The following is a 27,208-nucleotide window of genomic DNA, read 5'->3' on the forward strand; positions in this document are numbered from 1 at the left end:
TTTCCCACAACATTATGGAATGTTGGAGTCTGAATTATTTAATTGATCAGATCCTAACAAATTTAAACATGAAACAAGGGATAATATGCAGAGGAAAGAAAAGTAATAAGGTTGTCTACCTTTTCATCTCGTTTGCGTTTCTTTTCCTTAACCTTTTCATCTCGTTTGCATTTCTCTTCCTTAACCTTTTCTTGAAGATGTGCAATGTACTCATCAAATATCTCTCGACAGAAGCTTTCATCACTAATTGCCCTGAATATTCACATCCGAAATATATTTATAAATAATTATAGTGAAAGGCACATAACAACTGCCTTTTATTACTTACAATAGATTAATTCTTAATAGTGGCTCTTTTACCTGTACACTTGGGCATCTTTGAGCAAAGGTATACAATCCTCCCATTTTGAGGAAGCAACAATTTCCTGAAATGAAAAAACAATATAATTAATCCATCAAGAAGTAGATAGAAATTCAATCATAATAAAAAAAAATTAATGTATGGCACAATATGAAAATGTATTCCAGATGTAAGAAAAGTAAACTAAAAGGAGAATTCAATAGAAGGATTTTTTTCCTAAATGAAGAATTTTAACCTTCATAGAATAAAGTAAATCCATGAAATGAAAAAACAATATAATTAATCCATCAATCATAATAAGGATTTTTTAATGTATGAGACAATATGAAAATGTACTTCAGATATAAGAAAAGCAAATTAAAAAGAGAATTCAATAGAAGGAAGTTTTTTCAAAACGAAGAATTTAAACCTTCACAAAATAGAGCAAATCCATGAAATAAAAAAGCAATATAATTAATCCATCAAGAAGTAGATAGAAATTCAGTAATAATAAGGATTTTTAATGTACAGCACAATATGAAAATGTACTCTAGATGTAAGAAAAGTAAAGTAAAAAGAGACTTCACTAAACGGATATTTTTCTAAAAGAAATAAATTAAACCTTCACAGAATAAAGCAAATCCTTGAAATCATCTGCTACCCTTTGCCTCTTTTTCGCTTCTTTCTCTTCCTTTTCCTTTGCTTGTTCAAGCTCTTCTTCAAACACAAGCTGCAAGGAAAACACAAGATGCCAATAAAGACCAAAAAAATCATATATCCCAAAACAACTTGCATTAATTTCAACATTTGCATTTCTTTCAATTTAACCTAACAAAAATTCACTATCTACAAATAAGAACAGAATGTTGTGGATCTGCGATAGTGATTCACTTTCAGTGACTACTTCCCAGCGCAAATCAGTCAAAACATCATACAGCTGGTAGAATAAACTAATAAATTAGAAACCAGTCATATAGCACAAAAGGATAAGATCCATATTTGTGTAATTAGAATTTGATATGAGCATAACAATATGTGGCACTGCGTAACGCCAATGTCACATTGTTCAAATTAAAATCCCAAATACTTTTCTGATAAAGATATCTGTAGTTAAGACCAAAAATCCAGATATGGAACTAGAACAAACCTTAAGATTTGTTTTAGATGCAGCAACCAAATCATATACTTCACCAATGGAGGTTTTGAACTTGTCAAGAGTCCATGCTGATGTTACTATGAACTGCAATCATCACATCAAGAGATTAGAAAATATTTTACATTCCATGGAAAATCTCAAAGCACAGAAGACACACCTTTCCTGCCTTCAAAGCATCTTTTATGTTTGCTTTGTCCTCCTGATACTGCCAAACATACATCAGATTCAAAGTAAGATTTCATCAAACAAATGAAACGTACTTTGCATTGAGTAACAATGATTACAAACCTGGTAGTAGAACTGCAATTAACATCTGCAATAAAATCACTGAACAATGTCTAACTTAATACCTGCTTTTTCATCTCTTCCGCAACATCTTCAAACAAATCCTTGGGCGGTGAACCAGATGTGTTTGAAGCCAAGGCTAGATAAGCAGAATGGTCCTTGACCTACAAGGAAACAGATCAAAGATCTTACATAGAAGCACATAATCTCAGAATAAACATGAATAAAACTCTACTGGAAGTAATGGTAAAACAAAACAATAAATTTTTATACAAGTATTCAAAACAAAATCCAAACATTTAATACCTTGGCACAGTAATCAAGCCACAATGTCTTTGCTGTAAGCAGGCCAGTGGCCTTATGATCCTCCATTAATCTTCGAAATTCATCCCGATTTTTACGTTCCTTTTTTCGCAATTGTTCCTGCATTTGAAAATATTCAAGTTATACAAATGTGCAAATATAAGAAAGTAAAAACCATGGAAGCACAACTACTCTCATTCTAGACACCTTTTGAATTTTTTGTCCTTCTTCCTTCTCCAAATCATGTATATACTCCTGCCATATCAAAAACCAATATTAATGGCTAAGAGGACAAAACAAAATGGCTAGAAAAATGAAGAACATGGAATTCAATGTCACCTGGAAAATCTCCATCCGATCTGTTTTATCCAGTCTTGAGCATCTCTCATCATCCTCCAGCCTATCTTGAACTTTCCTCCATTGAGTATTTGCCTAAAAATTAGACATCAAACCATCCATCATTCTAATAAATCTTAAATTTAAGAAAACCATAAAATATCTTAAGACAAAGTTTAACGTGTGCACCTTTATGAAATTACAAGACTCCAAAAAGGCTCTATACTCAACAATATTTCTTTTTACCTCTTCTTGTGCCTTCTCCCGTTCCTGAGTTCATAACATAATGTTAATTTTATAATAATTGGCACCATACATACATAGAATCTCTTCATAGAGAGGCCATATAATGTTCATGATAAAAGAGTAGTCAACAATTGTAATATCATACTGTGGTTCAGTTTTTTAATTTTGTAGATTACAGACCTTCAACAAAGCAATAGAGTTCTTCTATACTGATAAGTAAACCAAGGGAACAAAATACGACAAAAAAGGAACAAGAAAGAGCCTTCGTATGTAGGAAGAGCTAAAATAGCATCTTCTTTTGTGAATAGCATCCAGCTTTCTTCATAACCAACATTTGATTGCATACCTCTGAGCAGATCTGTTCCAATCTCATTAAAGGTCGGAGTTTAAAATCTAATTAATAGATATGCCTCTTACCATGTTTTAACTTTTCATCTTTAGTCAAAAGTAATTAGCTACTGCTGGGAATTCTAAAGGAATTTATTGTGGCCCATACTTTCTTTAGTTCTGTCTCAACTTTCTGTACTCAGAACTATCATGAATAACTTTGACATGAGATGATTGAAGGTGTAATCCAATTGGCTTGGCCTATTTCACTCCTAAGCTTTGCCACAACTTCAAAACCAAAGGAACCACAAAATTGAAACTATATATTTACACAGATAACACAAGAGGTCTTATACAAAAATCAGGCAAGCCAAGTGCCATAGTTTATTCCTGCCACCCCACCCTTGAATCATCTTTACAGGAACAAGCATCCATATGCTATGAATTGGCATCTATACTACTTTAAAATGTTATCTGTCGAAAATGAAAATAATAAAATATAAATCTAAAAAGTCAATGAGATTTGAAAACAGCATGTTGTGCATTGAGTTTGGCCACAATCGGCTGCCTCTAACCAAATCATTAATAATGACACTTGAACAAGAGAATAGCCGAGACCAATGTTCAATAATGCTGGGGGTCAGAAAATGAAAAATGAATTCTCTGACTGCATCTGCAGAAATTTTAAACTTAACAGAGATCGAAATAGTTAGGAGCTCGAGGCAATCAAAATCATCCAAAAATAGGAAACATTTATACAGGGAAAAGATTCCCACTTTCGTCCTTCTAGGGTCATGAATTCTTTCCAGACAGTGTATGCATCTGCCTGCTGTTACGCAGTGCAGAAGAATAACCGATTATTGTAAAAGAATGATTAACACAAAAAGGCAAATACCACAGTTCTACAGACAAAATAATATTAAACAATTTGAAAACCCACATTGCATCTCAATCAAGTTCCCAGTCCATGATTTTGTTCCTCTGGCAGCTCTTATTTTCTAATAAGACACAAGAAAAACCATAAATAAGCTTATCCCATCATCAATGAAGAAAACTCTAAACTAGGACAACATCAACTTTAACAGATCACTTAACCAATGGTAACCAAAAATTTGAAGATTATTTGAAAAAACATCAATTCTTCAAGACTCCATTGATTTGCATCTCCAACAAAGGTATGGAAGGTTACAAAGACAACTATAAAGATATCTTATCACAAGCAATCTAGCCAGGTTGATATAGCAGAATGAGAACAATATGGCAAAACAAATATTAAACATGATACGGTAACTGTAAGTCTGCAAGATGACCAGCATTGATACGAAGAATATTATACCATGTAGCTTTTCAATAATTTTATAGAAGATAAAATCAAATAACATGATATTTCCTCAGACAATTGCAATGAATTAGCAAGCTTCTAATTGAAAACTCTATGCAAGCTCTTTGTATCAATGTTTCAGATCACACCCCAAAATGACAAAAATCAATTCACAAATGCTTCTAAAATGAGACCTGATGTTCAGACAAGTCCCTCTTTGATGCTGTCTAACACCGTACCAAGTACAAACAGTGCTATGTTAATGTGAACCAACCAGTTTAATGTTCTTGAATTGAAGTCATCCTGCTTTGAAAACATATTTCATTGTTAACATTTTTTAGTCTGTTTAGGTCAGCAACCAGCCCATTTTCATTCTTCTTTTGCTCTTTATCATCTTGATGATGGATCACAGAGTGTGATCTGATACATTGATGCAAAAAAATACACGCAATCTAATCCAGAAGCAGCAACAAGTCATATTTCATTGTCATTGGTCAAGCAGGTATAACATGTCAGTTTTAGGCTTTCCAGCCATCAATAGTTTGTAGGAGTTATAAATGTGCTATGCAAACTCTACTCTACAATTCCTTATCAAGAATCTATTGGATTATCCAGTTCTGGCATTCCTCAATTTAACATAAATGTTAAATTTGAATAGAAAGCAGCATAGCTAAAGTGTTTAGAATGGTAAAATATACAAAACCCGAAACACTTGCCAGTTTTCATCTAATCAATATGCCAACAAAAATTTTAAAATCAAAATAAAGCATATAAGCAAATATATGGGAACTATGTTTTGTAATGTTAAACCTACAAACATCATGGAGCTTGCACTACTACATAAAAACCAATACCATAATTTTTGGAAAATTAGCAATGCTTCAAAGTGAAGCCCATTGTATTGTGCACAGGATGTCAAGCAATCAATATGCCAGCAAAAATTTTAAAATCAAAATAAAGCATATAAGCAAATATATGGGAACTATGTTTTGTAATTTTAAACCTACAAACATCATGGAGATTGCACTACTATATAGAAACCAATACCGTAATTTTTGGAAAACTAGCAATGCTTCAAAGTGAAGCCCATTGTATTGTGCACAGGATGTCAAGTATTCCTGTTTGCATTGCATCTGAAATTTGGTAAGCTCTAGCAACCTACTATTATAGTCCAGTTAGGCATGGTTTGCATGTTCATTATTTTTTATTTGTTTGTTTGAAGAGATGGAATATATGCATGTGATGATCCCACGTCTACATTTAACAAGTCTGTCTAATAAGCCTATGCAACTGCGATATAAATGTTTCCAGCACTGTGAGCATGATGTTGAAACCTGATAAACAAGAAATCTGCAGCAGCTAACTATGATGCTGTGGAAGATGAATATAGATGGAAAATGAATATTGCTGTCAGAATAAACAATGAAATTGACAAAAGGAATAATGCTGCTTCTCTGTAATGTAGTCTAATATTTCTTGTGTGCCTTTTGTTAACATGCCTTGACACTTAAACTGATCTTTATCATCCCTTACCTTTGTATCACCACCAAACATTAAACATTAAACTACCTAATTCATAAAAACGTAATAAATGAGAAGCATACCAACTATTAAATAAGGCTTCCTCAGCAGAATTATTGACTAGACATTAAGAAACAAAACTCGTTACACTCGGAGAAAGTGATTTAAAAGAAATCCCTGCAATAAACATCTGTAGTTTACTCAAATAGGATGTATAATGAACAAGCAAAAGCTGAAAAAATAGATCAATTCCTATATTGATATCAGCAAATAAACCTTGGGCCATCACTCTAATAAGTTATGCAAGTGAAACATCGAAGGAAACACAGCAATTCAGTTGCCTAAAATGATAATATTTTGTATGAGTATTAGTGTGCAAATAAAAACGATCATTGCCCTCTTAAAAACTCGTCGGTTTAAAATTATGTCATTTCAAAATGCATTGCAGGAAACAGATCTCCTAAGCTCATATAAGATCACCTATACCAAATCCCTCAATTTTTACACAATCTGACAAAAGTATACTATTCATAAGATAAAATTAACCAAAAAGCATATCATTGTCTAGTGGGTTGAGCTTAATTGGTTAAAGCATTGAGTTCTCAAACTGAAGCCAGAGTTCAAATCCAGATGGGACATCTAATGTGGAGTTCTAAGTTGTGACTCTTGGTCTTCCATAGTTAGCTTCTAATGCAGAGCTGATTTCTAAATAAGTGGATTTCTAAGAAGTTGTGACTCTTGGTCTTCCATAGTTAGCTTCTAATGCAGAGCTGATTTCTAAATAAGTGGATTTCTAAGAAGTTGTGACTCTTGGTCTTCCATAGTTAGCTTCTAATGCAGAGGTGGTTTCTAAATAAGTGGATTTCTAAGTTGTGACTTGCGGTCTTCCATAGGTGGTTTCCAACATAGCTGCTTGAAAAGAGCTGATATTGGTGTCATGGTTCTGCTCGCAAGAACTTGCATTGGTTGATGCTTGTATGAGCATAATATTTGTAAATGATAAGCAATATATATAAAAGCATATAATTTTCATCATGTACCCATAATGTCATCAGCATCATCCAACAAATTTAATCAGAAACTTTGCCATCTTTTTCCCTGCTAACAAAACCATACAAAATAGCACACATATTTAGAATTTCAAAAAATGGTCATTTATGATATAATTATATAATCTATTGTAATTGAAGCAATGAGAATTTGGCATATTGTATTGCCCAAGGCAAGTACGACTTACAACAAACTAATCTTCAGCTTCAATCAAAGCCCCACTTGACAATTAGGATTTTGGAAAATTGATTGCAAACTACCTTAGTAGGTGAGATACAAACCTAAGGTAAAGGTTAGACTAGTTTGAATAATAAGCAAAAGAATTTGCCAACAAACCTTCAGTATATATCCTTTTTCTGTTGGGCAATCTTCTTATTCATTAGATCTTAGTTCTTGTTGGTAAGAAGTCTACATCAATCAGAATGACTAATGGACTTTGGATAAGGCTTATGCTACTACTTGGTAATGTTCAAGGGCACGTCTTTTGAACAAGAGAATCCAGGGGTAATGCAAGTTGAAGCATGAGAATCCTATGGGTAGTGCAAGCTTGAATAATCCAAAAAGCATTTAAATTTTCCACAGACACAGGTAGGCAGGATGAAGTGAGTCCTCTTTGATCAAAGATCATGTTGAACATAAATGAGACAAAGAGTCATCATATGGAAACAAAGGGTCAGTCTGAACATGAAAAGAGAAAAATGCAAAGAGTCAACCCAAATGTGAAAAGCCAAGAAATGAAGTGCTCAAAAAACAAACTTTCAATTGGTTTTTCAATGATGAAAAAGGTGAGCTCTTGAAGGGAAAAGATCAGGTAGACTCTTGGTAAGGAAAATAAAAGGATGGTATTCTTTTCAGCTAAGTCACAGGATACGGCGATTTTCATGGATGAGGTTCGAATTTAATTGAATTTCAAACTTCTATAAAAAAAATTGAATTTAATCGAATTTCCTCTACAAAGCACTGCTATCCGCCTCTAAACACAACTCAGCTGGTCGTGGGTATTCTTTGTATATGTTTTGTATCTATTGGGTCATGGGTGTCTGCAACTGCTGGGTCGCCCTCGGATTTTCTCCAACAAGGGTCGCTATTCTGATAATTTATTAGAAGTATGCATATATTTAAAAATAAACAAAATTATAGAAGGCGAATTTTATCCGAACTTTTTTTCGATTTTTTCCCTTGTCGAATTTCATCCTAATTTCATGGCTGTCGAATTCAAATTCGAATTCGAACCTTGTGACTTAGCTTTTCAGTATTGCGAGATTCTTGGAGAAAAAAGAAAAACTGAGTTCAGATTTTGCAAAGAGAGATCAATTGATGGCACACAAGGTTTTGAAGACCTGTCATAAATTTTTCAATCTGTGTTGTTGCTGCTCATGGTTTCTGAGTTTTCGAATCTGAATATGTGCCTTTATCATGGATCAGGGATATGTGTATTAAATCTGGATTTGGCTACAAGGATGAGGCTGCCATTAATTTGGCTCGCTATCCTTGAATGCATCATCTGTCAATCAGTGTGGCTAATGGCCTTCAACAAGCTTATGTTGCTAATTTCATAATGTACATAGGTATAATTATTATCATTTAACATTCTGATTGTGTTTCTAATTTCCAAAAATATGATAAATGTCATAGGCAGTACTGACCAGCGTGTTGAGCTAGAAATCCAGATATTTTGGTCCTTGGAAACAATCAGAAAACTTCAATGATAGTCGAGTTGATACCTTGAGAATTATGCAATATGGTTCATGTCCAAAACTGTATCCTAAAGCCACACACTCTTCTCTCTTCCAGCGTAAACTGATGAGTCACAAGTTAACACAGGATGTGGCAGGATATGAAGAGAGCATTTTGATGTTATTTATGTGTTGTGTACTATAATAAAGACCAATTTGCCAATGCCAGGTCTTCATATGAGCAAACAGTTTCATTTTATCTCAATACAGTTGTACCAATTTCATTATTAGAAAAAATAAATAAGGTCCACATTAAACTGCAGTCTAATTTCAAATTTATCAGTTGCCATAATAATCCAGGTCCATTCCATGGCTAGTACGAAAGAGACTACATTGATATTCTCTAAGCCAACCTCACTTCAATGTCCAAGAAATGAAATTTTCATCCTACAACATCTTGAATGTCCAAGAAATGAAATTTATGAAATTTTCATCCTACAACATTAAGATGTTGAACAAAACTGTAACAAGAAATGACCCCATAGCTTAAAGTTAACCTGTAAACATACATGAAGGCCAGTGGTTGAAACACTAGGCAGATAAAACATAAAAAGATATGTTATTAGCATCCTCTACAAGATATTATGTATTTGAATTCTTGTTCGCAATTAGTTATTACCTTATTATCTGTTCAGCTTTTCTTCATAAGACATAGCCATCTGGTAGTAATCAGATCAGAACAACCACCCATGACTTTCAAAGTACTTGATGTTTATTTCTATACCTCGTACTCACAAAATTAGAAATGCAATGACATTTATCAAATGCTAACAAAGTTAAGCAAATTCCAGGCTTCCTTGTCTGCGTGCAACATTTTTCCACATATGACAAAATTAGCCAACATTTGGCACCACTAAGTAACATTGTCATAACAAATTATATAAAACATTCAACTTCAAGATGCATACAACTTACCATATTCAAGCTCATGCCAACCACCAATTGGACTTGGCATGTTAACAATAATAAATATCAAATCTATTTGTTTGTAAGTGTTGGGTGAATATTTTGTCACTAGCGTACCAATGACAAAATATGTATTTCACACACAGCTATGTTGAGACAAAGTCTCGCCTCTCATCAAAGGGAGGTTCCTGTTGTGACCATTTCACACATCGCCCCATTAAAATGGGGACCCCCTCTTTTTGCTTGTTTTTCTCGCCTTTCTCTCTGCTTTTTAGGGTTTTGGTTTAGTATGTCAGTTGTCTGGATTAGGGTCAAGCCTTAGGGTTCCCATTCTGTGTTTTCAGGCCAGAGTCCAGTCCATCTTGAGAGCTTTTTGAGCTTCCTCCCGTAGGATGCAATTTTGAAATAAAGTGAATTCGCCAGTGGTCAAGTGAGTTGATCTAGTTTCAGTCAGAATTTTGAATGCAAAGTCCAAATTTGTCTGAGTGTTAATGATGAGATTTTGATTTTTGTCTGATTGAATGATTTTGACCAAATTTTGAGAATTTTGATAATTGATCCCAGGCATTGGAAATGACTTGTTTTTGCCTTGTGAAGTGATTGAAGTCCTGAAATCTTGATATTTTGGCCTGTGGAAGCAAAATCGCTCCTGTCCCTCAGTGAAGGACCGGAGCTTGTTTCTCAAAATTTTACTGTCCTTGCAGGATCAAGACAATTTTCAGATTGGAAGAGATAAAGGGAGGCATGTTCTTTCCGTTGAATATAATTTGAAGAATTTCGCAAACATGGAAATGTGCCAGGAGCAAAAATCGCTCCTGTCCCTCACTGAAGGACCGAAGCTTAAAACCTAAAATTACCTTGTCCTTGCAAGATTTCAACAATTTCGTGATTTGAGAAGAACACAGGAGATACATTTTATCAGTTGAATATAATTTGAAAGCGCAAGCATGAGGAAAATTGACCCTAGAAGCAAAATCGCTCCTGTCCCTCAGCCAGGGACCAGGGCGAAATTTGATGATAGCTCCCGTCCCTCTCCCAGGGACCAGAGCGAATTTCCTTATAAGGCATGTTTTGGACAAAAAATCAAGCAAGTTTTAAGTTTGAGGCAAGTAAAGGTGGCGTAACGGACCCATTGAAGATAATTTGAAGATTGCAAAACGCCAGGTGAACTCCATATTGTCCTAGGCGCTCCTATCCCTCTCCCAGGGACCAGAGCGATTCCTTCTTTAGACCAATTTCTCGCCAAGTTAGAACGAATTCCAAGCCAAGGACGAATGAAAGGGTGCACAACGAGTCCGTTGAAGACAAATTTGGAAGTTAGCAAAGTGTCATTGAGCTTGCAAATGAAAATTCGCTCCTGTCCCTCAGCCAGGGACCAGGGCGAAATGTTAGTTATCTTGCCTTCCACCCAAATTCAAGTCACTCCAAGTCAAGGTGTAAGGTGGCAATGACGTTTTAAGCGCCTCGAAGAGAAAGTAAAGTATCAAAGATCGCAAAGGTGATGGAAATGCCTAAATTCGCTCCTGTCCCTCAATCAGGGACCAGAGCGAAATGTTCAAATGTGTCCAAATTCAAGTTGCCACTCACATTTCAAGTGTTCAAAAGGGAGTAAAGAACATCATTTTGCGCCAAAGTTACCCCGAGTTTCCGGGACGGGGACGGCAGGGGACGGCGGGACGCGTTTCCGGGACGGCAAATTTTTTTGCCAAATTTGGGGACGGCAAGGGACGGCAAAGGGGACGGCTATTAAAATATAGGAAATATTTAAAATATATAGGAAAATTTCAAAATTCTAAATGTTCATATGAAAACATGGATAAAGCATGCATACATACATTATATTCATATGAAAACAATAAAACATGGAAATGGCATGTGTATGATACTATGAAAAGTTGAAGACATTTTAGAATGTAAATTCTGAACATACAACATTGTTGATACTCAATAGACAATATGCAATTATGCATTCATAAATCAGAATTTCAATTCATTCACATTGTCAATATGCATATCATAATAGATATTAAAGAAATAACATACAAAATGTCAAAACAAAGAGGTTAAATTTTCCCTACTTCTATCGACGCGGTTTCCCCCCATATTTTTCAACGGGGGTTTGGGGGCAGTGCCCCCAAGGTGGGGTCAAGGGGCATCGCCCCTTGCAGGGTCAAGGGGCAGCGCCCCGCGAGGCCAAAAAAACTTATTCTTTCATAAAGGTGTTGGGTGTTATTTTTCTATTAACTCGCCGAGTTTGGCGATTTTTGGGCGATTTTCTAATCTCTGTGTCAAATATCCAAAGGCTACACTGCTGCCATATAGTTTCATTGTCAAAATTATGAATTAAATTAATGTTATCTTTTAATTTTTTTATTTTTACTAACAATTTGAATTAATAAGGGGCCTATATTAGAAAAAAAATTTAAAAATTTGAAAATACAACTTTTTTTAGTTTTTTAATATTTATTAATGGCCTTAGATAAGGGGGACGTCTAGCCGTCCCCGGGACGGATTGGGGACGTCCCAGCCGTCCCCAGCCGTCCCCGGGACGTACGGACGTCCCCCAAGGCTAGGGCAGGCGTCCCCCCGTTTCGGGGACGTCCCCTAAAAATATAGGGCAATTTGGGGACGGGGGGAAACGTCCCCTGGCCGTCCCCAAGTCCCCGAAACGTCCCCGAGACGGGGACGGGGGTTTTCAGGTCGGGGACGCGTCCCCGGGTAACTCTGTTTTGCGCCTTGAAGACAATTGCAAGTCAAATTGATGAAGGATTTACACTATATGCCCAAATTCGCTCCTGTCCCTCAGTCAAGGACCAGAGCGAAATCTCTATAAAGGCTTAAGTTTTGCATGTTAATCACATTTCAAAGTGTTCAAGAGGGATCAAAGGACCTCATTCTACATTGTGAAGGCGTTTGCGAGTTGATAGGAACAAGGATGAGCTCAGGACACCAAGGATCGCTCCTGTCCTTCAGGCAAGGACCAGGGCGATATTCACTACACTAGCCAGTTCCTTCAAAAATCACGTCTAGCCAAGGACATGCAAGGTTGCACAAAGTCAAAATTGTTCTTGAGATGATAATATGCGAAAAATCAAACGCCAAAAGTGATCAATTTGAGCAAAGAAGCTAAATCGCTCCTGTCCTTCAGGTAAGGACCAGGGCGATATTCACAAAATCACTCATTTTCTTCCAAAGATCACATCAAAACAAAGTTGCATAAGGTTGAAAACGTCATTTGGAAGGCGACAAACAAGAAGTGAACGTCAAAAGATCACAAATTTGAGCTAAAAATGGAAGTTCGCTCCTGTCCCTCAATCAGGGACCAGGGCGATAATGATCACAAGGGGCATTCGTCTACGAAATCAAGTCAATCAAGCACAAGATTCTTGTCGAAGATGTCAGTTTCAACGTGAAGAAGGTGATTTTGAACGTAAAAGGCGAGAGATTCAAGACTAAAATGTTAATTTGCTCCTGTCCCTCTCCCAGGGACCAGAGCGATGTGGTTTGTACCCTTACCTCTCCCAAATTTTGGCGCTAATACCTTTTTTGAATTTTATTAAATGCTAAGATCGATGAAATTTGAAATATTTAATTAGAATTGGCATTTAAAATAGCGCATGAGCATTTATTAATTATTTGTTGCCTTTAAAAAAAAAAATCGAATTAATTAAAAACGAAGGCATTAAATGAATTAATTATTATTTTAAATAAAATTGGGGCGCTTGGGTTTTATTTGCTTTATTTTACAAAGTCGGCCCTTAATTTTATTTAAAATTTGTTTTTAATTACAAAGTCGGCCTAGAGGTAATGGAGGGGGTAAACGCCTATAAAGGAAGGTGAAAATTTCATTTTCAAATCATCATTCGAACATCATTTGCATGCGAAATATCAAGAAGACAAGGTGCGAACTTCATCAAAGTGGTGCGAACATTATCAAAAGAGAGTGCGAGTTTGGTTCAAGTTGAGCGAGTTTTGCCATCATCTCGATTGAAGACCCCCCCCCAAAGGTGGCGAAATTGCTAAGGAGGACGTTCGCTTGAGGAGAATCACGTTGAAATCTTCCAAACATCGATTTTTGCCTAGGCGAATCTCTTTATTTTGCATTTTTTAGAGTTAAGCTCTCAAGTAAGGTATGGCGATATGACTCCTTGTTTTAATTTTGGATGTTGATAGTCATAGCCTTAAATTTTGAATTTTGAAATTTTGAATTTCAAGTAGCTCGATCGTTTTTAGGAAATGATAACTCAAGGACTTATCATGAAGTTTCCTAAATTAATCTTTAATCTAATCTAGTTATACCTTGCAAAATCTATTACTTATTATGAAATGTTGTGTAGGTGTTACAATGGCAACCCCGAAGGCGGGAGCATCCACCAGTCGTCCAGCTCTCATGAAAGAAGATCAAAAGAACGAGGAACTAGAGACCAAGATCCTGTCTAAGTGGAGCAACATTGGAGATACCAACTTGGGCAACTTCAGCACAAAGAAGTTTCGAGAGGTCCCTTACATTGGCAAGCCATCACCTGTCGCCAGGAGGATAATTGAAAGTGGCATCATTAAGGCGGCCGGCTTCCCTCCAGCAGTTCAGTGCCATGAGTTGATGATTGAGTGTGCTCGTCATTATGATCCTCAATCCAAAACGATCGTGTCCAAGGAGGGCAACACTTTAGCTTATCTTTCGGAGGAAGCTATAAGTGAGGCTTTCCATCTTCCAGAGCATAGAGATATGGTCTACAAAAGCATAGAAGGAGCCAAGTCCATGTACGAAGATGATCCAGATGCTTGCCTAAGCATCATCAACAAGAACTGGTTACTTAAGAGTCGTCCTCGCCTGAGCAAGATCCCGAACACACCACATAGGATCGATTTCCAGGAGGAGTACAGAGATTTGATTACAATGCTCAACCGAGTCACAGGAGCCCCTCAAGCCTTCTATTTCGAAAAGTGGATGTTCTACTTCATCCAGGTGATAGTTCAGGGAAAAGGAACAATTCATTGGGCTAGAATGATTAGCCATTGCTTGGACGTACAGTTAAGGAGATTGAAGGCTACCAAATCCTTCCACATGAGTTCATACGTCATATATGCCTTGATCAGGAGCTTTGAGTACGCAGGACTACCTCACAGAGGAGTGATTGGAAGAGGACCCGGCGAGGTCAGAGTTTGTGATTCCTATGTTAACTTGCATCATCCGCCAGGAAGTAACTACAAGTTAGTTAATGATACCTTCACGATGAACATCACAAGGACGTTGCAAGGCGGGATTCACAATCGACTATCACAGGATGCACAAGAGCTAGTAAAGAGGTACGGTGCTTGGTTTATCCAATTTCCGAAATTTACTTATATCAGAGTTCATGGATGTCCTTCACCTCCATATATGTTGCCGAGATACCCGACAGACAGAATTGTGTTACTTGAGGTAACAAGACAGTTGGCAGCTTATGCAAAGGCATTCAGACACAGACATGGAAATGGAGTTCCCGTATCTATCATATTGGGCAATTCAGTTGAGGTATGTCCTAATGCTCTAGCCATGGATGACGCAGAGAAGGAGTTAGCTTTGTATTCATTTTCATTCTTTGCCTTGAGAGAAAGTTTTGATCCACATGGATATATAGAGGAGACAGTTGGTAGGAAATTTAAGCATGAGTTTCAGATAGAAGATTTTATGATGAATCTCTTAGATGATCTTGAAGTGAAAAGAAAGATGCATTCTAGATTGCCTTTGGATTTCATCAGGAAATGCAAGATTTACAGAGTGGCCGACCAAGCTCAGGACAGTGGCAGACATCTCCAATCATCCTATGATCGAGATAGCAAAATAGTGAGGTTAGATTGGAATGAGCCCGAGGTTGTGGATCTAGATGCTTTGATGGCTCCAGTCTTGTCTTGTACTCGCAGATGGGTTGATGTGCAGCATCAGAAGTTGAGAGAGCAAGGCATAGCTATGACTTTCACCTTGGAGGAGAGACCAGCTGAAGGTGGAGCAAGTGTAAGCGAAGGCAATCCTAATCCCAGAAACACAAGCGAAGGAAACCTTCGAAGTGCAAGTGAAGGTAATCTCCATCCAAGAGGCTCGAAGAGGAAAGAGAGACCTGAGAAGAGAGAATCTTCCAAGAAGAAGCAAGAGGCCAACCGAGATCGTTCATCCGGTACGTCTTCTCGACAAGAGAAGAGGACATTTGAGATAGAGGAGTCTATGGAGTCAATGGTACAGAATGATAAAGAAGGACAGGCACCAGGTGGATCTCTTCAAGACAATGAGTTGCATGAAGATAGAGAAGATAATGAAGTAACATCTCCTCCCAGAGAAGAAGAGTTGCTCAAGGAAATTCAGGTTAAAGAGACAAGATCTGCCATCCCAGATTGGTTTAAGGAAAGATTAACGAAGGTAATTGTGATCGAGGACGAGGATAATGTGATTGATTTGGAGAGCCTTGTTGGACATTCCCAGGAAGTGACAGAGAAGAGGAAGGCTACCAAGATGTCCAAGATGATTAGAGATGAGACTGGATCCAGAAAATTGCAGATAGCTACACCGGCAGTGGACAAATATGAAGGTGAGATCCTCGCAGAAGAATATGATGTAGAAACATTTGAGCTAGGTCCATCCACAGCCGAACAGATGATGGATGATGCCACCGATTCATTTGAGGCATTGAAAGACAAGCGTAGGGAAGAAATGAAGAAGAATAGAAAGCTTGAGAGAGAAGTTGGTGCATGGAGAACATATTTCAGCCATCTCAATCAGCCTTTAGGACGTCAGGATCCAGCAAGATCACCCGTACAGGCACTTCCCCTTCAATCAATTGGTGAGGCAGAGAGATTCAGGAGTATGGTCCAACGTATGAGCACTTGGATTGACAAATCTCATACAGTTGTCGTAGAATTTGCAACAAGGATGATGAAGACCATTCATAGGGCTATTCAGGTTCTTGAGATTATCCACAATTTGATGATAACGGTAGCCGCTTTTGCTCATACCAAAGAGGTTATTATTCCTGTCTTGCAAGTAATCAGACAAACATCAAGGAAGGTCCTAGTACAGGAAAAGATAATGGATGGAGGACCTCATAGTTTGCTTCGGTGGTCAACCTTACTCCAGATGAAGGAAGTTCTCTTTGAGGACATCGGTACTAGATGTAGCCATGTTGAGGAGGTTATCCACCCGATCCAGAACAGAGTATTTGAGGTACTACGTACCATTCTTGGCAGGAGGATCGAAGTTGAGACAGATGTGGATTTGCAGGAATTGGAGGATAGAATTAAGGTCATCTTTTGCAAGGATGCTAATGTTATCACAGATGAGCAACAGGACCAGATGTTTGCTACCATGCTCCTGATTGAAAAGACTAAGGAACTTGAACTTGAATGGGACACTGCTCTTCTCAAGGCATTTGATCAGGTCATCCACTTGGAAGAAAGAATGAGGAATCTTCCCGAGATTCCAATTACTGAGATCGAAGGAATCGTATCAAGATTCATTGCATATGCTAAAAAAGAGCATTGGAAAGGGAATAAGATTCTAGATGAGAGGTTGTTATAGATGACATGGCACCTTAATTGTCATTGGTTTATGTCTCCTAGATTTTTGTGCCAAATTTAATATTTGGCTATGCATTTAATATTGTTCAGTAAAAAGGAGGCTATTTGTAATAAACCCTAATTAGGGTTTAGGTGTCATAATCTTGACCATTGATCTTCTTTTCAATCTGGACCATTCATTGTAATTGAGGATGCTATTTATACCCTCATTTCTTTCATTTTTGTAATTAGAAAATTAGAAGATTAGATTATTGATGTATTAGAGAATTGAAGAGAAATTAGAGATTAGAAGCAAGTTGTTTTGTAGCAAGATTGAGCTTTGAAGAAAGAATTCAAACAATTGTTGTACATGATGGCTTTGAGATCAATGAAATATTGAAGTTATGGTGTTTTGTTGCAATTCTCTTGGTTATCTTCATGGTTGTTTAATTTTCTTGAATCATTCTCAATCAAAGTAGTGTGTTAAAGGACAAAGTGTTGGACTTGATCTTTGGTAGGATTCGCTTTCCAAACCACTAGCTTCTTGCTGATTGTAGGAACGCCTTGCGTGGTCGACTGGAGATACTTGAATCGCTTAAACCTTCAATCATTGTTGTATCTTGGATATGTACCTTCGTGGTAGTGTCCTTGATCTTTGATGTATTGAAAAATCATTTGTTACCTTAGAAGATCGCATCAATTTCAATTGAGTTGTTAATTTATGGCAATATTGAAGTTGGTAGAATCTCACCAAGTCTTGTCCACATTGAGTCATTCTTAGGGTTAGACTAGATTAGACCTCTTGCAAACCCTATCCTTTTGATATTTTTTGAAAAGCTTGTTTAGTTTAGAAAAATCTTCAGCGACGTAAGGCCCCTTGATGACACAGCAATCACAACGACCACTGGTGCTTATCCACACGTAGAGACCCTACTAAAAAGAACATTGGAGTCATCCTAACTGATCCTTCTTGCGATATCTTCAGCAGTTAGCGACTTTATTCAAGAGAGGATAAGATGCCTTTGGGTATTTTATTCTGTGTATGATTGTGTACAAAATACACGTCAACAGTTCCCTGGTAGAATTTGGGTATTTCAACAACTTTGAAAGTAAATTCGGGGGTAAGCTTAGGGCGTATAATTCTCTTTTTTCAGGATTAACGTATATCCCTTTACTTGATGAAACTTCTTACAAAATAGCCAACTAATGAAACTTGCATACAATGACTAAACTATGTCTCTAAAACCGCATAAGCGCAAAGTCTTATGTGAGTACAATCTAACTTTCAAATCAACAACGATTATGACTAATATAACTTGCAGCTCAAAGTCTTCAAGATATACATATATGAAACTGTCAATAATCTAAAGCAACCAGCAATAGCACAAAGCCTATTACCTAATCACTATTCACAATACTAGTTACTAAATATGAAAATAGCTCAAAGTCTATTTGCCACAATTTAGATGCTCCCTTAATCACGTGAACAAAAACGCCACCAATATCAAGGAATTAAAGAACATATATAAGCAATGAACATAGGAACATTCACTCATATAAACAATCTTCAACCCAACACAAAGTTTGGAATCAAAAGGAATTGCTTTCTTTATTTGCTTGATTGAATCTTCACAACAAAAAGTTCAAAGTCTTAGTTGAGGCAACAATTCGGCAGAGTTTTGCTTAGCATATAAAAGATAAATATTTACAAATGAGGTTCCTCCTTTTTGTTGGTGTTGGAAATAAGCCACACCCGAACCGACAATGGACTGGTCCAAGAGGGGCCAGTAGCTCAGTGGTAGAGCACACCAGCAACGTATAGAAGGTCCTAGGTTCGAGTCCTAGCTGGTCCATGTCTCAACATGGTATCAGAGCCAGGTCCAGGCTAGGAGCCCCAAGCACACGAGAGGTGTGGCTTATGGGGGGGTGTTGGTGTTGGAAATAAGCCACACCGGACCGATGATGGACTGGTCCAAGAGGGGCTAGTAGCTCAGTGGTAGAGCACTCCAGCAGCGTATGGAACATCCTAGGTTCGAGTCCTAGCTGGTCCATGTCTCAACACTTTTATAGGAAAGGAGTTGAGAAAAACATGGGCACGGTTGACTAATTCAACTACAGAGTCCCACTTGACTACAACTATTGCATAAAATAAAAATGCAACTGCGAGAAAATCTGCAGTAAGACAAGATGCAACTACATGAAAACTACTTAGTGTCAATGAGGACACTTTATTCTTCATTTTCTTCCCTCTGGATTTACTTGGAGAAAGATCAATCACCCGCCAGAATCTCCAACATCTTCATCATGCAAATCAATATTCACCATTAGATTGTCGGCTTCAAAGACCCGCAATGATGTCTGCAAGATCAAAATTACACTTAAACAAAAAGAAAGAAAAATTAGCAGACCCGATCTGCAGTTGGACAAAACCTAGGTTGCAAGTTGGATTTTAAAACCCAACCTGCACCATGTTCAGAAAAAGATTGATAGGTCGTGTTGGGTTTTAAAACCCGACTTGCATTGGGGTCGGACATGATCTACACATCAGGTTTTGATAGTAAAAGAGGTTAGTAGGTCGGGTTTTAAAACCCAGCCTGCCAATGGGGAAGACCTGTAGGTCGGGTTTTAAAACCCAACCGTAAGCAAATTCAAGCTATACTGATCCTATCATCTGTTAAAGTTAGAAGCAGAAAGACAAAAACTAAAAAATCTGAAACTTAGAAAACTCATAAGAACAAGATAGACACAATTTTATCTTGGGAAAACCCTTCACTTGAGGGTGAAAAACCCAGCCACACCAAAAAGAATCTTTTATTATTGTCACAAATCTGATACAATGCTCACAAGATTAAGTAAGCAAAGAACTAAACACGATTATTAGCATTTAACAATCCACAGCAGAATCTCAAAAACTGTTCAAGAATGATTGAAGCTTCTACAAGACAAAAAACATATAAACTTCCTGCAACAGGGATAATCATTCACCAATAGAATACGAAGAGTTGAAAAGATACAAAATTACTGAAGAAGATACTGAAGCGCTGAATAAGAGACTGACAAGAAACTCATCATATCAATGATCACACATGCATATGATCAATATGATCTCACTGAAAAACTTCATGCACCACAAAATTAAATCCCAACACGTCTATATGGACACGACAAAGCTTTAAGAATATCTAAGGCAGTGGAATACGAAAAGTCCATGCCGGTAGTTACCATTCATCCCGCTTCAAAAATCGTTACCAAGAAGAGTCGCACAGCTGTAGACACCGTCACACCTCTCGACGGAAGAAAAACGATAAAGGAGGAGGATGCAATCATTAAGCACGAGGCTCCCATGAGTCGTAGTCAATACACAAGGACGGTGACAGATATCAAAGCTCGTTACAATTCCAGCTTAGCAAAATTCAATATTATCGAACAATAGAACGAACTAAGAAGAGCTCATACACAATAAATGAAAAACATCAGCAATACAGTTTCACAACCATTGCAGGAATAATGACGTCTCCTTCTGCTATCAACATTAACATCATCTACATAGAAAGAAGTTGCAGACAAATCTAAAATAAAATGATATCAATTCAATTAGTTTACTTTCATTCTTTCCAAAAAAATGATGGTAATATTTCCTTGCAATTATTATTTTCGGTCTTCCCTGTATCTCTTGTTCTTCAGACTAATATGACCTAGATTTTCTGAAAGAAAGAAGTATTTAGTACTTTCTTCGAAATTCTTAACAGCATTTTTTCATTCCTAGGTTTATTTCATAATTGCTTTAAGTTTTTTTTAAAATTGTTTTTCTATAGATACTGTGCAGGAGTAATTCATGACACATCGACAACCATCCATTTCAAGGCCTAAGTAGCAATTCCTCCTTTATTGTAAAATGAAAATTCTATACACTACACTGTTTCAGCATAAAGAGGGGTCAGAAGTTGAGAAAATGACAATATTCAAGATTTTTTGTTTGGAGTAAAGGGGTTAATCCCTCATAAAAGAAATGGTATGATTTGGATAGCAAGGATCACCAAACTTCATAAAACAAGAAAGAAAACATCCCGCCTTAGAAGTAAGCATACAGACCTGTTTATTGATCGCTGATCTTGCCAAAAGACATCAACAAAAGAATAATAGGCCATGCAAAGGAAAACATAATCTACATGACACAAGTTCAATCAACTAGTCCACATATTATCTACCACATGAGGGAAGATTAAGATTTTATAGATTCCAAGGATATTCAACAATACATAAGTTAATGAACCATACTATGGTAACAGCATACATATGCACTTGAAACAAGCATAAGGCAAGAAATCTTGGATATCTCACCTCAATTGGTGTTGTTAGCAAGAAAATGGGGGAACACGGATCGAAGTTCTGAGCCCCAAGTAATTTTTGCATGTTGTATTTATAACCCAAACTCAGTTGTACAAAGGGGGTAAGGAGTTGATGCGGACTGTACCTTAACTAATTAACAAAATACAGAAAACAAAGTACTCATTTACCATTACACATTAAATGTAGAACTCCAATATACTTATATATTATCATTGATCATTAATGTAAATGTATGTAGGGTTTTCACCTTTACCATATCTTTATATCTCCTTATGGTTATACATTATATTCCTTATCTCTACCTTCTTCTTACGTACCTATTCTCCTATCTTCTATATCTTTGTCTACAATCTATTACATTATATCTTTACTTACACAAATATCTATCTAATGGGACGTGCCCCATATATACTACTACCATTGTAAATCATGTCTCTTCGATAGAGGCTCCACAACCTCCTTGCGATGGATTGTGGAAGGATTTGCACTCTGTACAAACTCTGCTTTTATCCTACTAAAATTATCTCCCCTTTCAAAACGTTGACTTGTCCTCAAGCCAACTCTACTCCTACCGTGCAGGAAGAATTACCTTTTAAATTTCCTTGAGATTAGCAAAAGTGATATCCTATTGTGCCTTGGCTTGCTATAACTGTTGGTTTTGTACCTACATCTGGATTATTGGACTCGGTTTGCAGTAGAGTGTTAGGAATTTGGATCTATTGGGCCAATTTCTGTGCTTCTTGAAGTATTCCAGTGATATGAACCAACCGCAAGCTCACTACTTCCCTTAGCTACTAGAATTTGTGCCTTGTTTAATCTCACTAGTCTTGTAGCTATTGAAACTGTGCATGCAAAGCTTCCATTTGTGCTCAAATTCATCCATCAAAGTCTTGTAAGGCATCATAGAATGTGGCTATTTGGAGAATGTGTAGTTCTATCTGATCCATTTGTGCTTTGACAGGTGCTGTAACAGTAGGCCACTATAAACAAAATTGATAGAGGGTGTTAATGTAACTCTTTGTATTCTTTATTGTGTTGATATATGATTCCAGAGTGGAATGGGCGGCAGCACACTTTTTCCTTTCTTCATCCATTTATGTCTTCTGAATCTCTGTAGGTATTTGTTATCGCATTGTCCTTTACTGCAGTCGTGTGTCTTTTGGGACTCCATCCACCAATGTTTTAATTTGTACCGCAAGGAGTTGAGAGGAAACCCCTTGTAATTGAGAAAATTTGTCCTAAACATCCTTTATGATGTTCAATTGTTTTGAACTATCCACATAGTGCTTCAAAATCTGCTCCCTCATTGTTTGGTGTAACAGGTCTCCCAATTGAAATTTGTGAAGTGGAGAGATATTGTTAAGAACAACTTGGGAACCTACCAATGGTAGCTGAAGTAGCTGTGGAGAAGTGACGGGCTGGATCTACTTTAACTTTGCCAAGAAGTCTTTGATAGACGCACGGGTGAAGTGACAAAGGAAGAGGGTATGTCAGAGGTGTGCGGAGGAGAAGGGAGAAGGGGCCCTGTGGTCTATAGGATCTAATTTGGGGGAAGTGACTTTTTCATATTTTGCTTCTTCCTCGTGCATCTCTTTATGAGCCTTTGCAGTAGCTTCCTTAATTTTTGTTTGAACTTGCTCAGTGACCTCTGGTTTTGCCAGCATTAGTTTGTCCAATCTTTTCTTTGGCTGCAATTCCTTAGTCTGTATTTCTATGAGCTTTTGTTTCTAAGTTGGAGTAGTGGTAGGAACCACCTCTGCAATAGCTGTCTCTTTCATCTTTTCCTCTTCCTATTCATCATGTTCCCTTTTGTGTATCAATGCAGCAGCTAGTTGATCCGAGAGGCAATCCATCATGTCCTCTAATGTCGTGTTGAAGGCCACCATATATTGTATTATTGTATCAATGCTTTTTCTGCAATCACCTTATTAGGTGCCGCCATATGCTTTTTGGAGACATCTTCTACCAATGGCTCTCTCTGTAGTGGTGTAGTGGGCAGTCTCCTTTATTATCTTCTGGTGCTACCTTCAAATTGGGTGGATTCTACACGTGAAGCTCCTACAGATAGTCATTTGAATCTCTGCAGAGAAGTTGTGCTTTGTTCTTCCAACTCTTCACCATTTGGACTTGCCATGTTAACTTTATCTGTCAATTCAATTTGCTCTCTAATTTCTCTAGAATTTTTCTTATCTCCTTTGGCCTTGGCTGTTTTTGATTTAGGATTGCATTAGTTCTTTATCTTTTCCCATGGTAGTTATTTCCCAACTTCCTTCTATGGGTCACATCCTTTCAAGGATTCCTTTTGGAGATCCCCCCTTTGTATTCTCCATGCCCTTGGTGCCTAAGCCCCTCTCATGAAGCAAACACCAACAAGACAGTGCTGCAAATTATCCAACAAAATTCATCTCTTCTTTTACTCCTGTCTGGTTTACAATTTTAATTTTAAATTCCCCTTACTGTCTTTCGTACAACCTAACCAAGGTCCTGACAACAGAACCAATGTTAGCAAGAAAATGGGAGAACACAGACCGAAGTTTTGAGCCCCAAGTGGTTTTTGTATGTTGTATTTATACTATGGACTCAGTTATACAAAGGGAGTAAGGAGTTGATCTGGACTGTACCTTAACAACTTAACAGAATACAAAAAACAGAGTACTCGTGAACCATAACATATTATATGTAAAACTCCAATATAACTATATATTATCATTGATTATTCATGCATATGTATGCAGGGCTTTCACCTTTACTATATCCTTATATCTATTTATACATTACATATATTCCTTATCTCTACCTCCCCCTTACTTATCTATTCTCCTATCCTCTATATCTCTGTCTACTGTTTGTTAGATTATATCTTTACCTATACAAATATCTATCTAATGGGACGTATCTTATATATACTACAACTATTGTAGATGATATGTTTTCGATAGAGGCTCCCCAACCTCACTGCGATGGATTTTGGTAGGATTTGCACCGTTGTACAAACTCTGCCTTTATCCTGCCAACTAATGTAATCAATTCTAAAGGTTTCTCCCAACTAGACCTCCTTGTACTTTTATTGTAACAGTATGTACATGAAAACAGAAATCTTCGGTGATATGCTCCACAGATATCTAAAAAATGCTTGTGCATTGAAACACAACTTAAGTTGATCCTATGAAGGCATACTGCATGCAAACCAAGCCAAAAGAGGGATGGCAACAAATAAAAATCCCCAGTTGTCAAAAACTATTGTCAATTCCCTAGAATATTTCTAACACTTTGTGCCTTTTTTGAAAAGGCCAAATAAACAGAAATATAAATAACTATCAAGCAATGCACTTTATTTCAGAAGACCGTATAGTTTAAAATAAGACCACATCAAACCCAGCTTGACTCAGAAATGTTGTTTCTTAAAACAAATAAATCTAATAATGCAGTTGCCATTTATCAACTTGATAACTCCTTACATTTCTAGCAGTCTGTTCATGCCACTCTGAAGAACTTTGTAGATTAGAATTCAATGGTTGTACAGAAGCCCCCTGAAGAAATCCAAAAGAAATGTTGATTTCACGAAAACAACGGTCAAGCTGGCAAGTTGACACTAATGACAAGACTCCTTGACTACATCACGCATTGCGACCATATGTCCCAGTAAAAATCTGTGGGATTGAATATTACAGATGCAGAAACTGCCCGTTGGTTTGTTTGTACTGCTTGTGGCACAACACTATTTTGACCTGACGATTCCCATTCCTGAGTGCCAGGATTAACTATTGGCATATGTTAAGGTTGAGAAACAGGTGGATAGGCTGGATTAGCATTGAATGAATTTGAGGGTTGACCATATAAAGAAGATGTAGCAAACCGAACAAGGGAAAGAAAAATGAACCTATCAGTAACATGCACAGACAACACTAAATACTTGTACCCAAAAACTTATACAGACATATTTTACAATGAAACAAGCTTATAGACTACAGACAAAATAATTGCAACATATGAAATTAAGTATACCGTATAGGATGATGATGGTGGCATTCCCATGCCTCCCAAACCTGGTGGTGGCGGCATGCTTCTAGTTGTTACCATTGCCCTTGGTTGATGAAATTATGACCCTGATGAAGGTGGCGCCCGATGCTGCTGCCTTGGGCGTGGAGGCATGTGCCTGCAACAATGTGCCTGCAACAACTAAAGACAGTGATGAAATAAGTTTAGACTTGTATAAAGATAGATGGTTGTGCCACAAGCAAATATTACAGATCACATGACCTTCTATGTGCAATGCTTAAACCCTACATTAAGCACCCAGTCTTCCTGAAAAACTTACCCTTGTGTTTCAAATTTAGCCTTCCGGTGCACCCAAGAGACCAGAAACAGGACTTTTAAGTTCAAATATGATAAATTAGATGCATGGAAGTTCATTTATGGCCTTCTTCTAGGGAAGATAATGGCTCGCCTGGAAACCTTCATTTAATATGAAATATTTTTCCTTGGTGTGTACCTAGATCAAATTTTCACTTTTTGTGTCATCTAACTCTTTTTCAGTCGTACATTAAAGATCTATAGTTATGTCGAAGGCATACCTATATGAAGTTTTTCATTCACATTGTAAAATCAATGATTCAAATCAAGATCTATAGTTATGCCCAAGGCATACCCTATATCAAGTTTTCCACTCACAATGATTCAAATATGAGAGAAGGATGCAAGACTATAGAATTAATGACAACCACTTATTTAAATTTAAATTAAATTTTAAAAAGATATATTATATGATAAAAAACTAAAAAATACATATTTAAATATATTAATTAATTAGAACAAGAATGTTCATAAAAGAAAAAATCTAATAAGAATAGTTTTTCAATATTATTTATTTTATTAAGATATTCTATTTTGTTTTCTAATTTTTTTAAAAAGAAAAAGAAAAATAGAAAAATCAATGTATTATTAAATTTCTACAAAGAAAAAAAAATATTTTAAAAAAAATAAAGCTAAAAGTAGGAAAATAAATATATTATTAAGTTTCTACAAGGAAAAAATAATATTAAAAAAATAATTAGTTTTATTCTATTCATCTTTTCCTTTTTGTTTCATTAATTAATTTTCATTAAGTGTAAAAATTATTTTAATTATTTATGTCTTTTTATGAAATTACAAATAATAATTAAAATTTATTAAAATTTATTTAATTTATAATTATTTATCTTATCAAAATGTTAGTTGTTGTATAATAATCATATTTAGAATTAAAATATTTCTTAATTTGATGAGAATATTTTTAATGTTACCTTCTTTTATTAGATATTCTAATTTTTAATTTATTTTAATTCTTCTACTCTTTTTTTCAAGATAATTTATTTATGAAAACATTACATCTACATTCACATTTCTTTTCAAATTAACTCTCCATGAGATTTGCAATTATCTAAAATTATGTTTATAAGGATGGTCTGCGTTTTTTCGGCCGTGATCTCTCCCTGAAGGTGGAAGCAACATCAAGGCACTCAAGGGCTGACGTGGGTACCTCGGCATCTACGTGAAGGAGTTAAGCTCCTCCACCCGGTTTGCATTTCCTACCCCCTCCACTTGCTTTACCTGCTTTGTGTTTTAATTACTCTGCAACAATTAATACGGTTAACTCCACCACCCATCTGCTCATCCTGCGGGACCCTAACCCTGGTCTCCAATGGAGCCAAAGTCAGACAGAGATACCATTAATAGATCTAAACCCACGCCACAAACAAACCCAACCCTAAAAAAGACTTGCGTTGAGACCGTCGCCCTGCCTGCGAATGGAGTCCACTCGTCGG

General features: G+C 36.7%; 1 protein-coding gene across 3 annotated transcripts in view; it reads right to left on the reverse strand.

Moving 5' to 3' along the window:
* Nucleotides 1-25,954, reverse strand: part of LOC131059084 (uncharacterized) — a 48,362-nt gene extending 22,408 nt beyond the window's left edge. The window contains exons 1-12 of one of the 3 annotated variants that reach the window (XM_059213936.1): nucleotides 25,723-25,954; nucleotides 25,410-25,560; nucleotides 2,610-2,690; nucleotides 2,424-2,516; nucleotides 2,292-2,339; nucleotides 2,088-2,204; nucleotides 1,847-1,945; nucleotides 1,654-1,701; nucleotides 1,488-1,580; nucleotides 963-1,070; nucleotides 361-425; nucleotides 120-252 (exon numbers count right to left, since the gene is read on the reverse strand). In XM_059213936.1, coding sequence (XP_059069919.1) covers nucleotides 120-252; nucleotides 361-425; nucleotides 963-1,070; nucleotides 1,488-1,580; nucleotides 1,654-1,701; nucleotides 1,847-1,945; nucleotides 2,088-2,204; nucleotides 2,292-2,339; nucleotides 2,424-2,516; nucleotides 2,610-2,690; nucleotides 25,410-25,484 — 960 coding nt within the window. In that variant the 5' untranslated portion in view covers nucleotides 25,485-25,560; nucleotides 25,723-25,954. Of the gene's footprint in view, nucleotides 1-119; nucleotides 253-360; nucleotides 426-962; nucleotides 1,071-1,487; nucleotides 1,581-1,653; nucleotides 1,702-1,846; nucleotides 1,946-2,087; nucleotides 2,205-2,291; nucleotides 2,340-2,423; nucleotides 2,517-2,609; nucleotides 2,691-25,409; nucleotides 25,584-25,722 lie in introns of all 3 variants that reach the window. The other 2 variants (XM_059213935.1, XM_059213934.1) reach the window with 2 other exon arrangements.
* Between the last annotated feature and the right edge of the window lie 1,254 nt (nucleotides 25,955-27,208).

Source organism: Cryptomeria japonica, chromosome 11 (genome assembly GCF_030272615.1).
Source record: "Cryptomeria japonica chromosome 11, Sugi_1.0, whole genome shotgun sequence".
Classification (NCBI taxonomy): domain Eukaryota; kingdom Viridiplantae; phylum Streptophyta; class Pinopsida; order Cupressales; family Cupressaceae; genus Cryptomeria; species Cryptomeria japonica.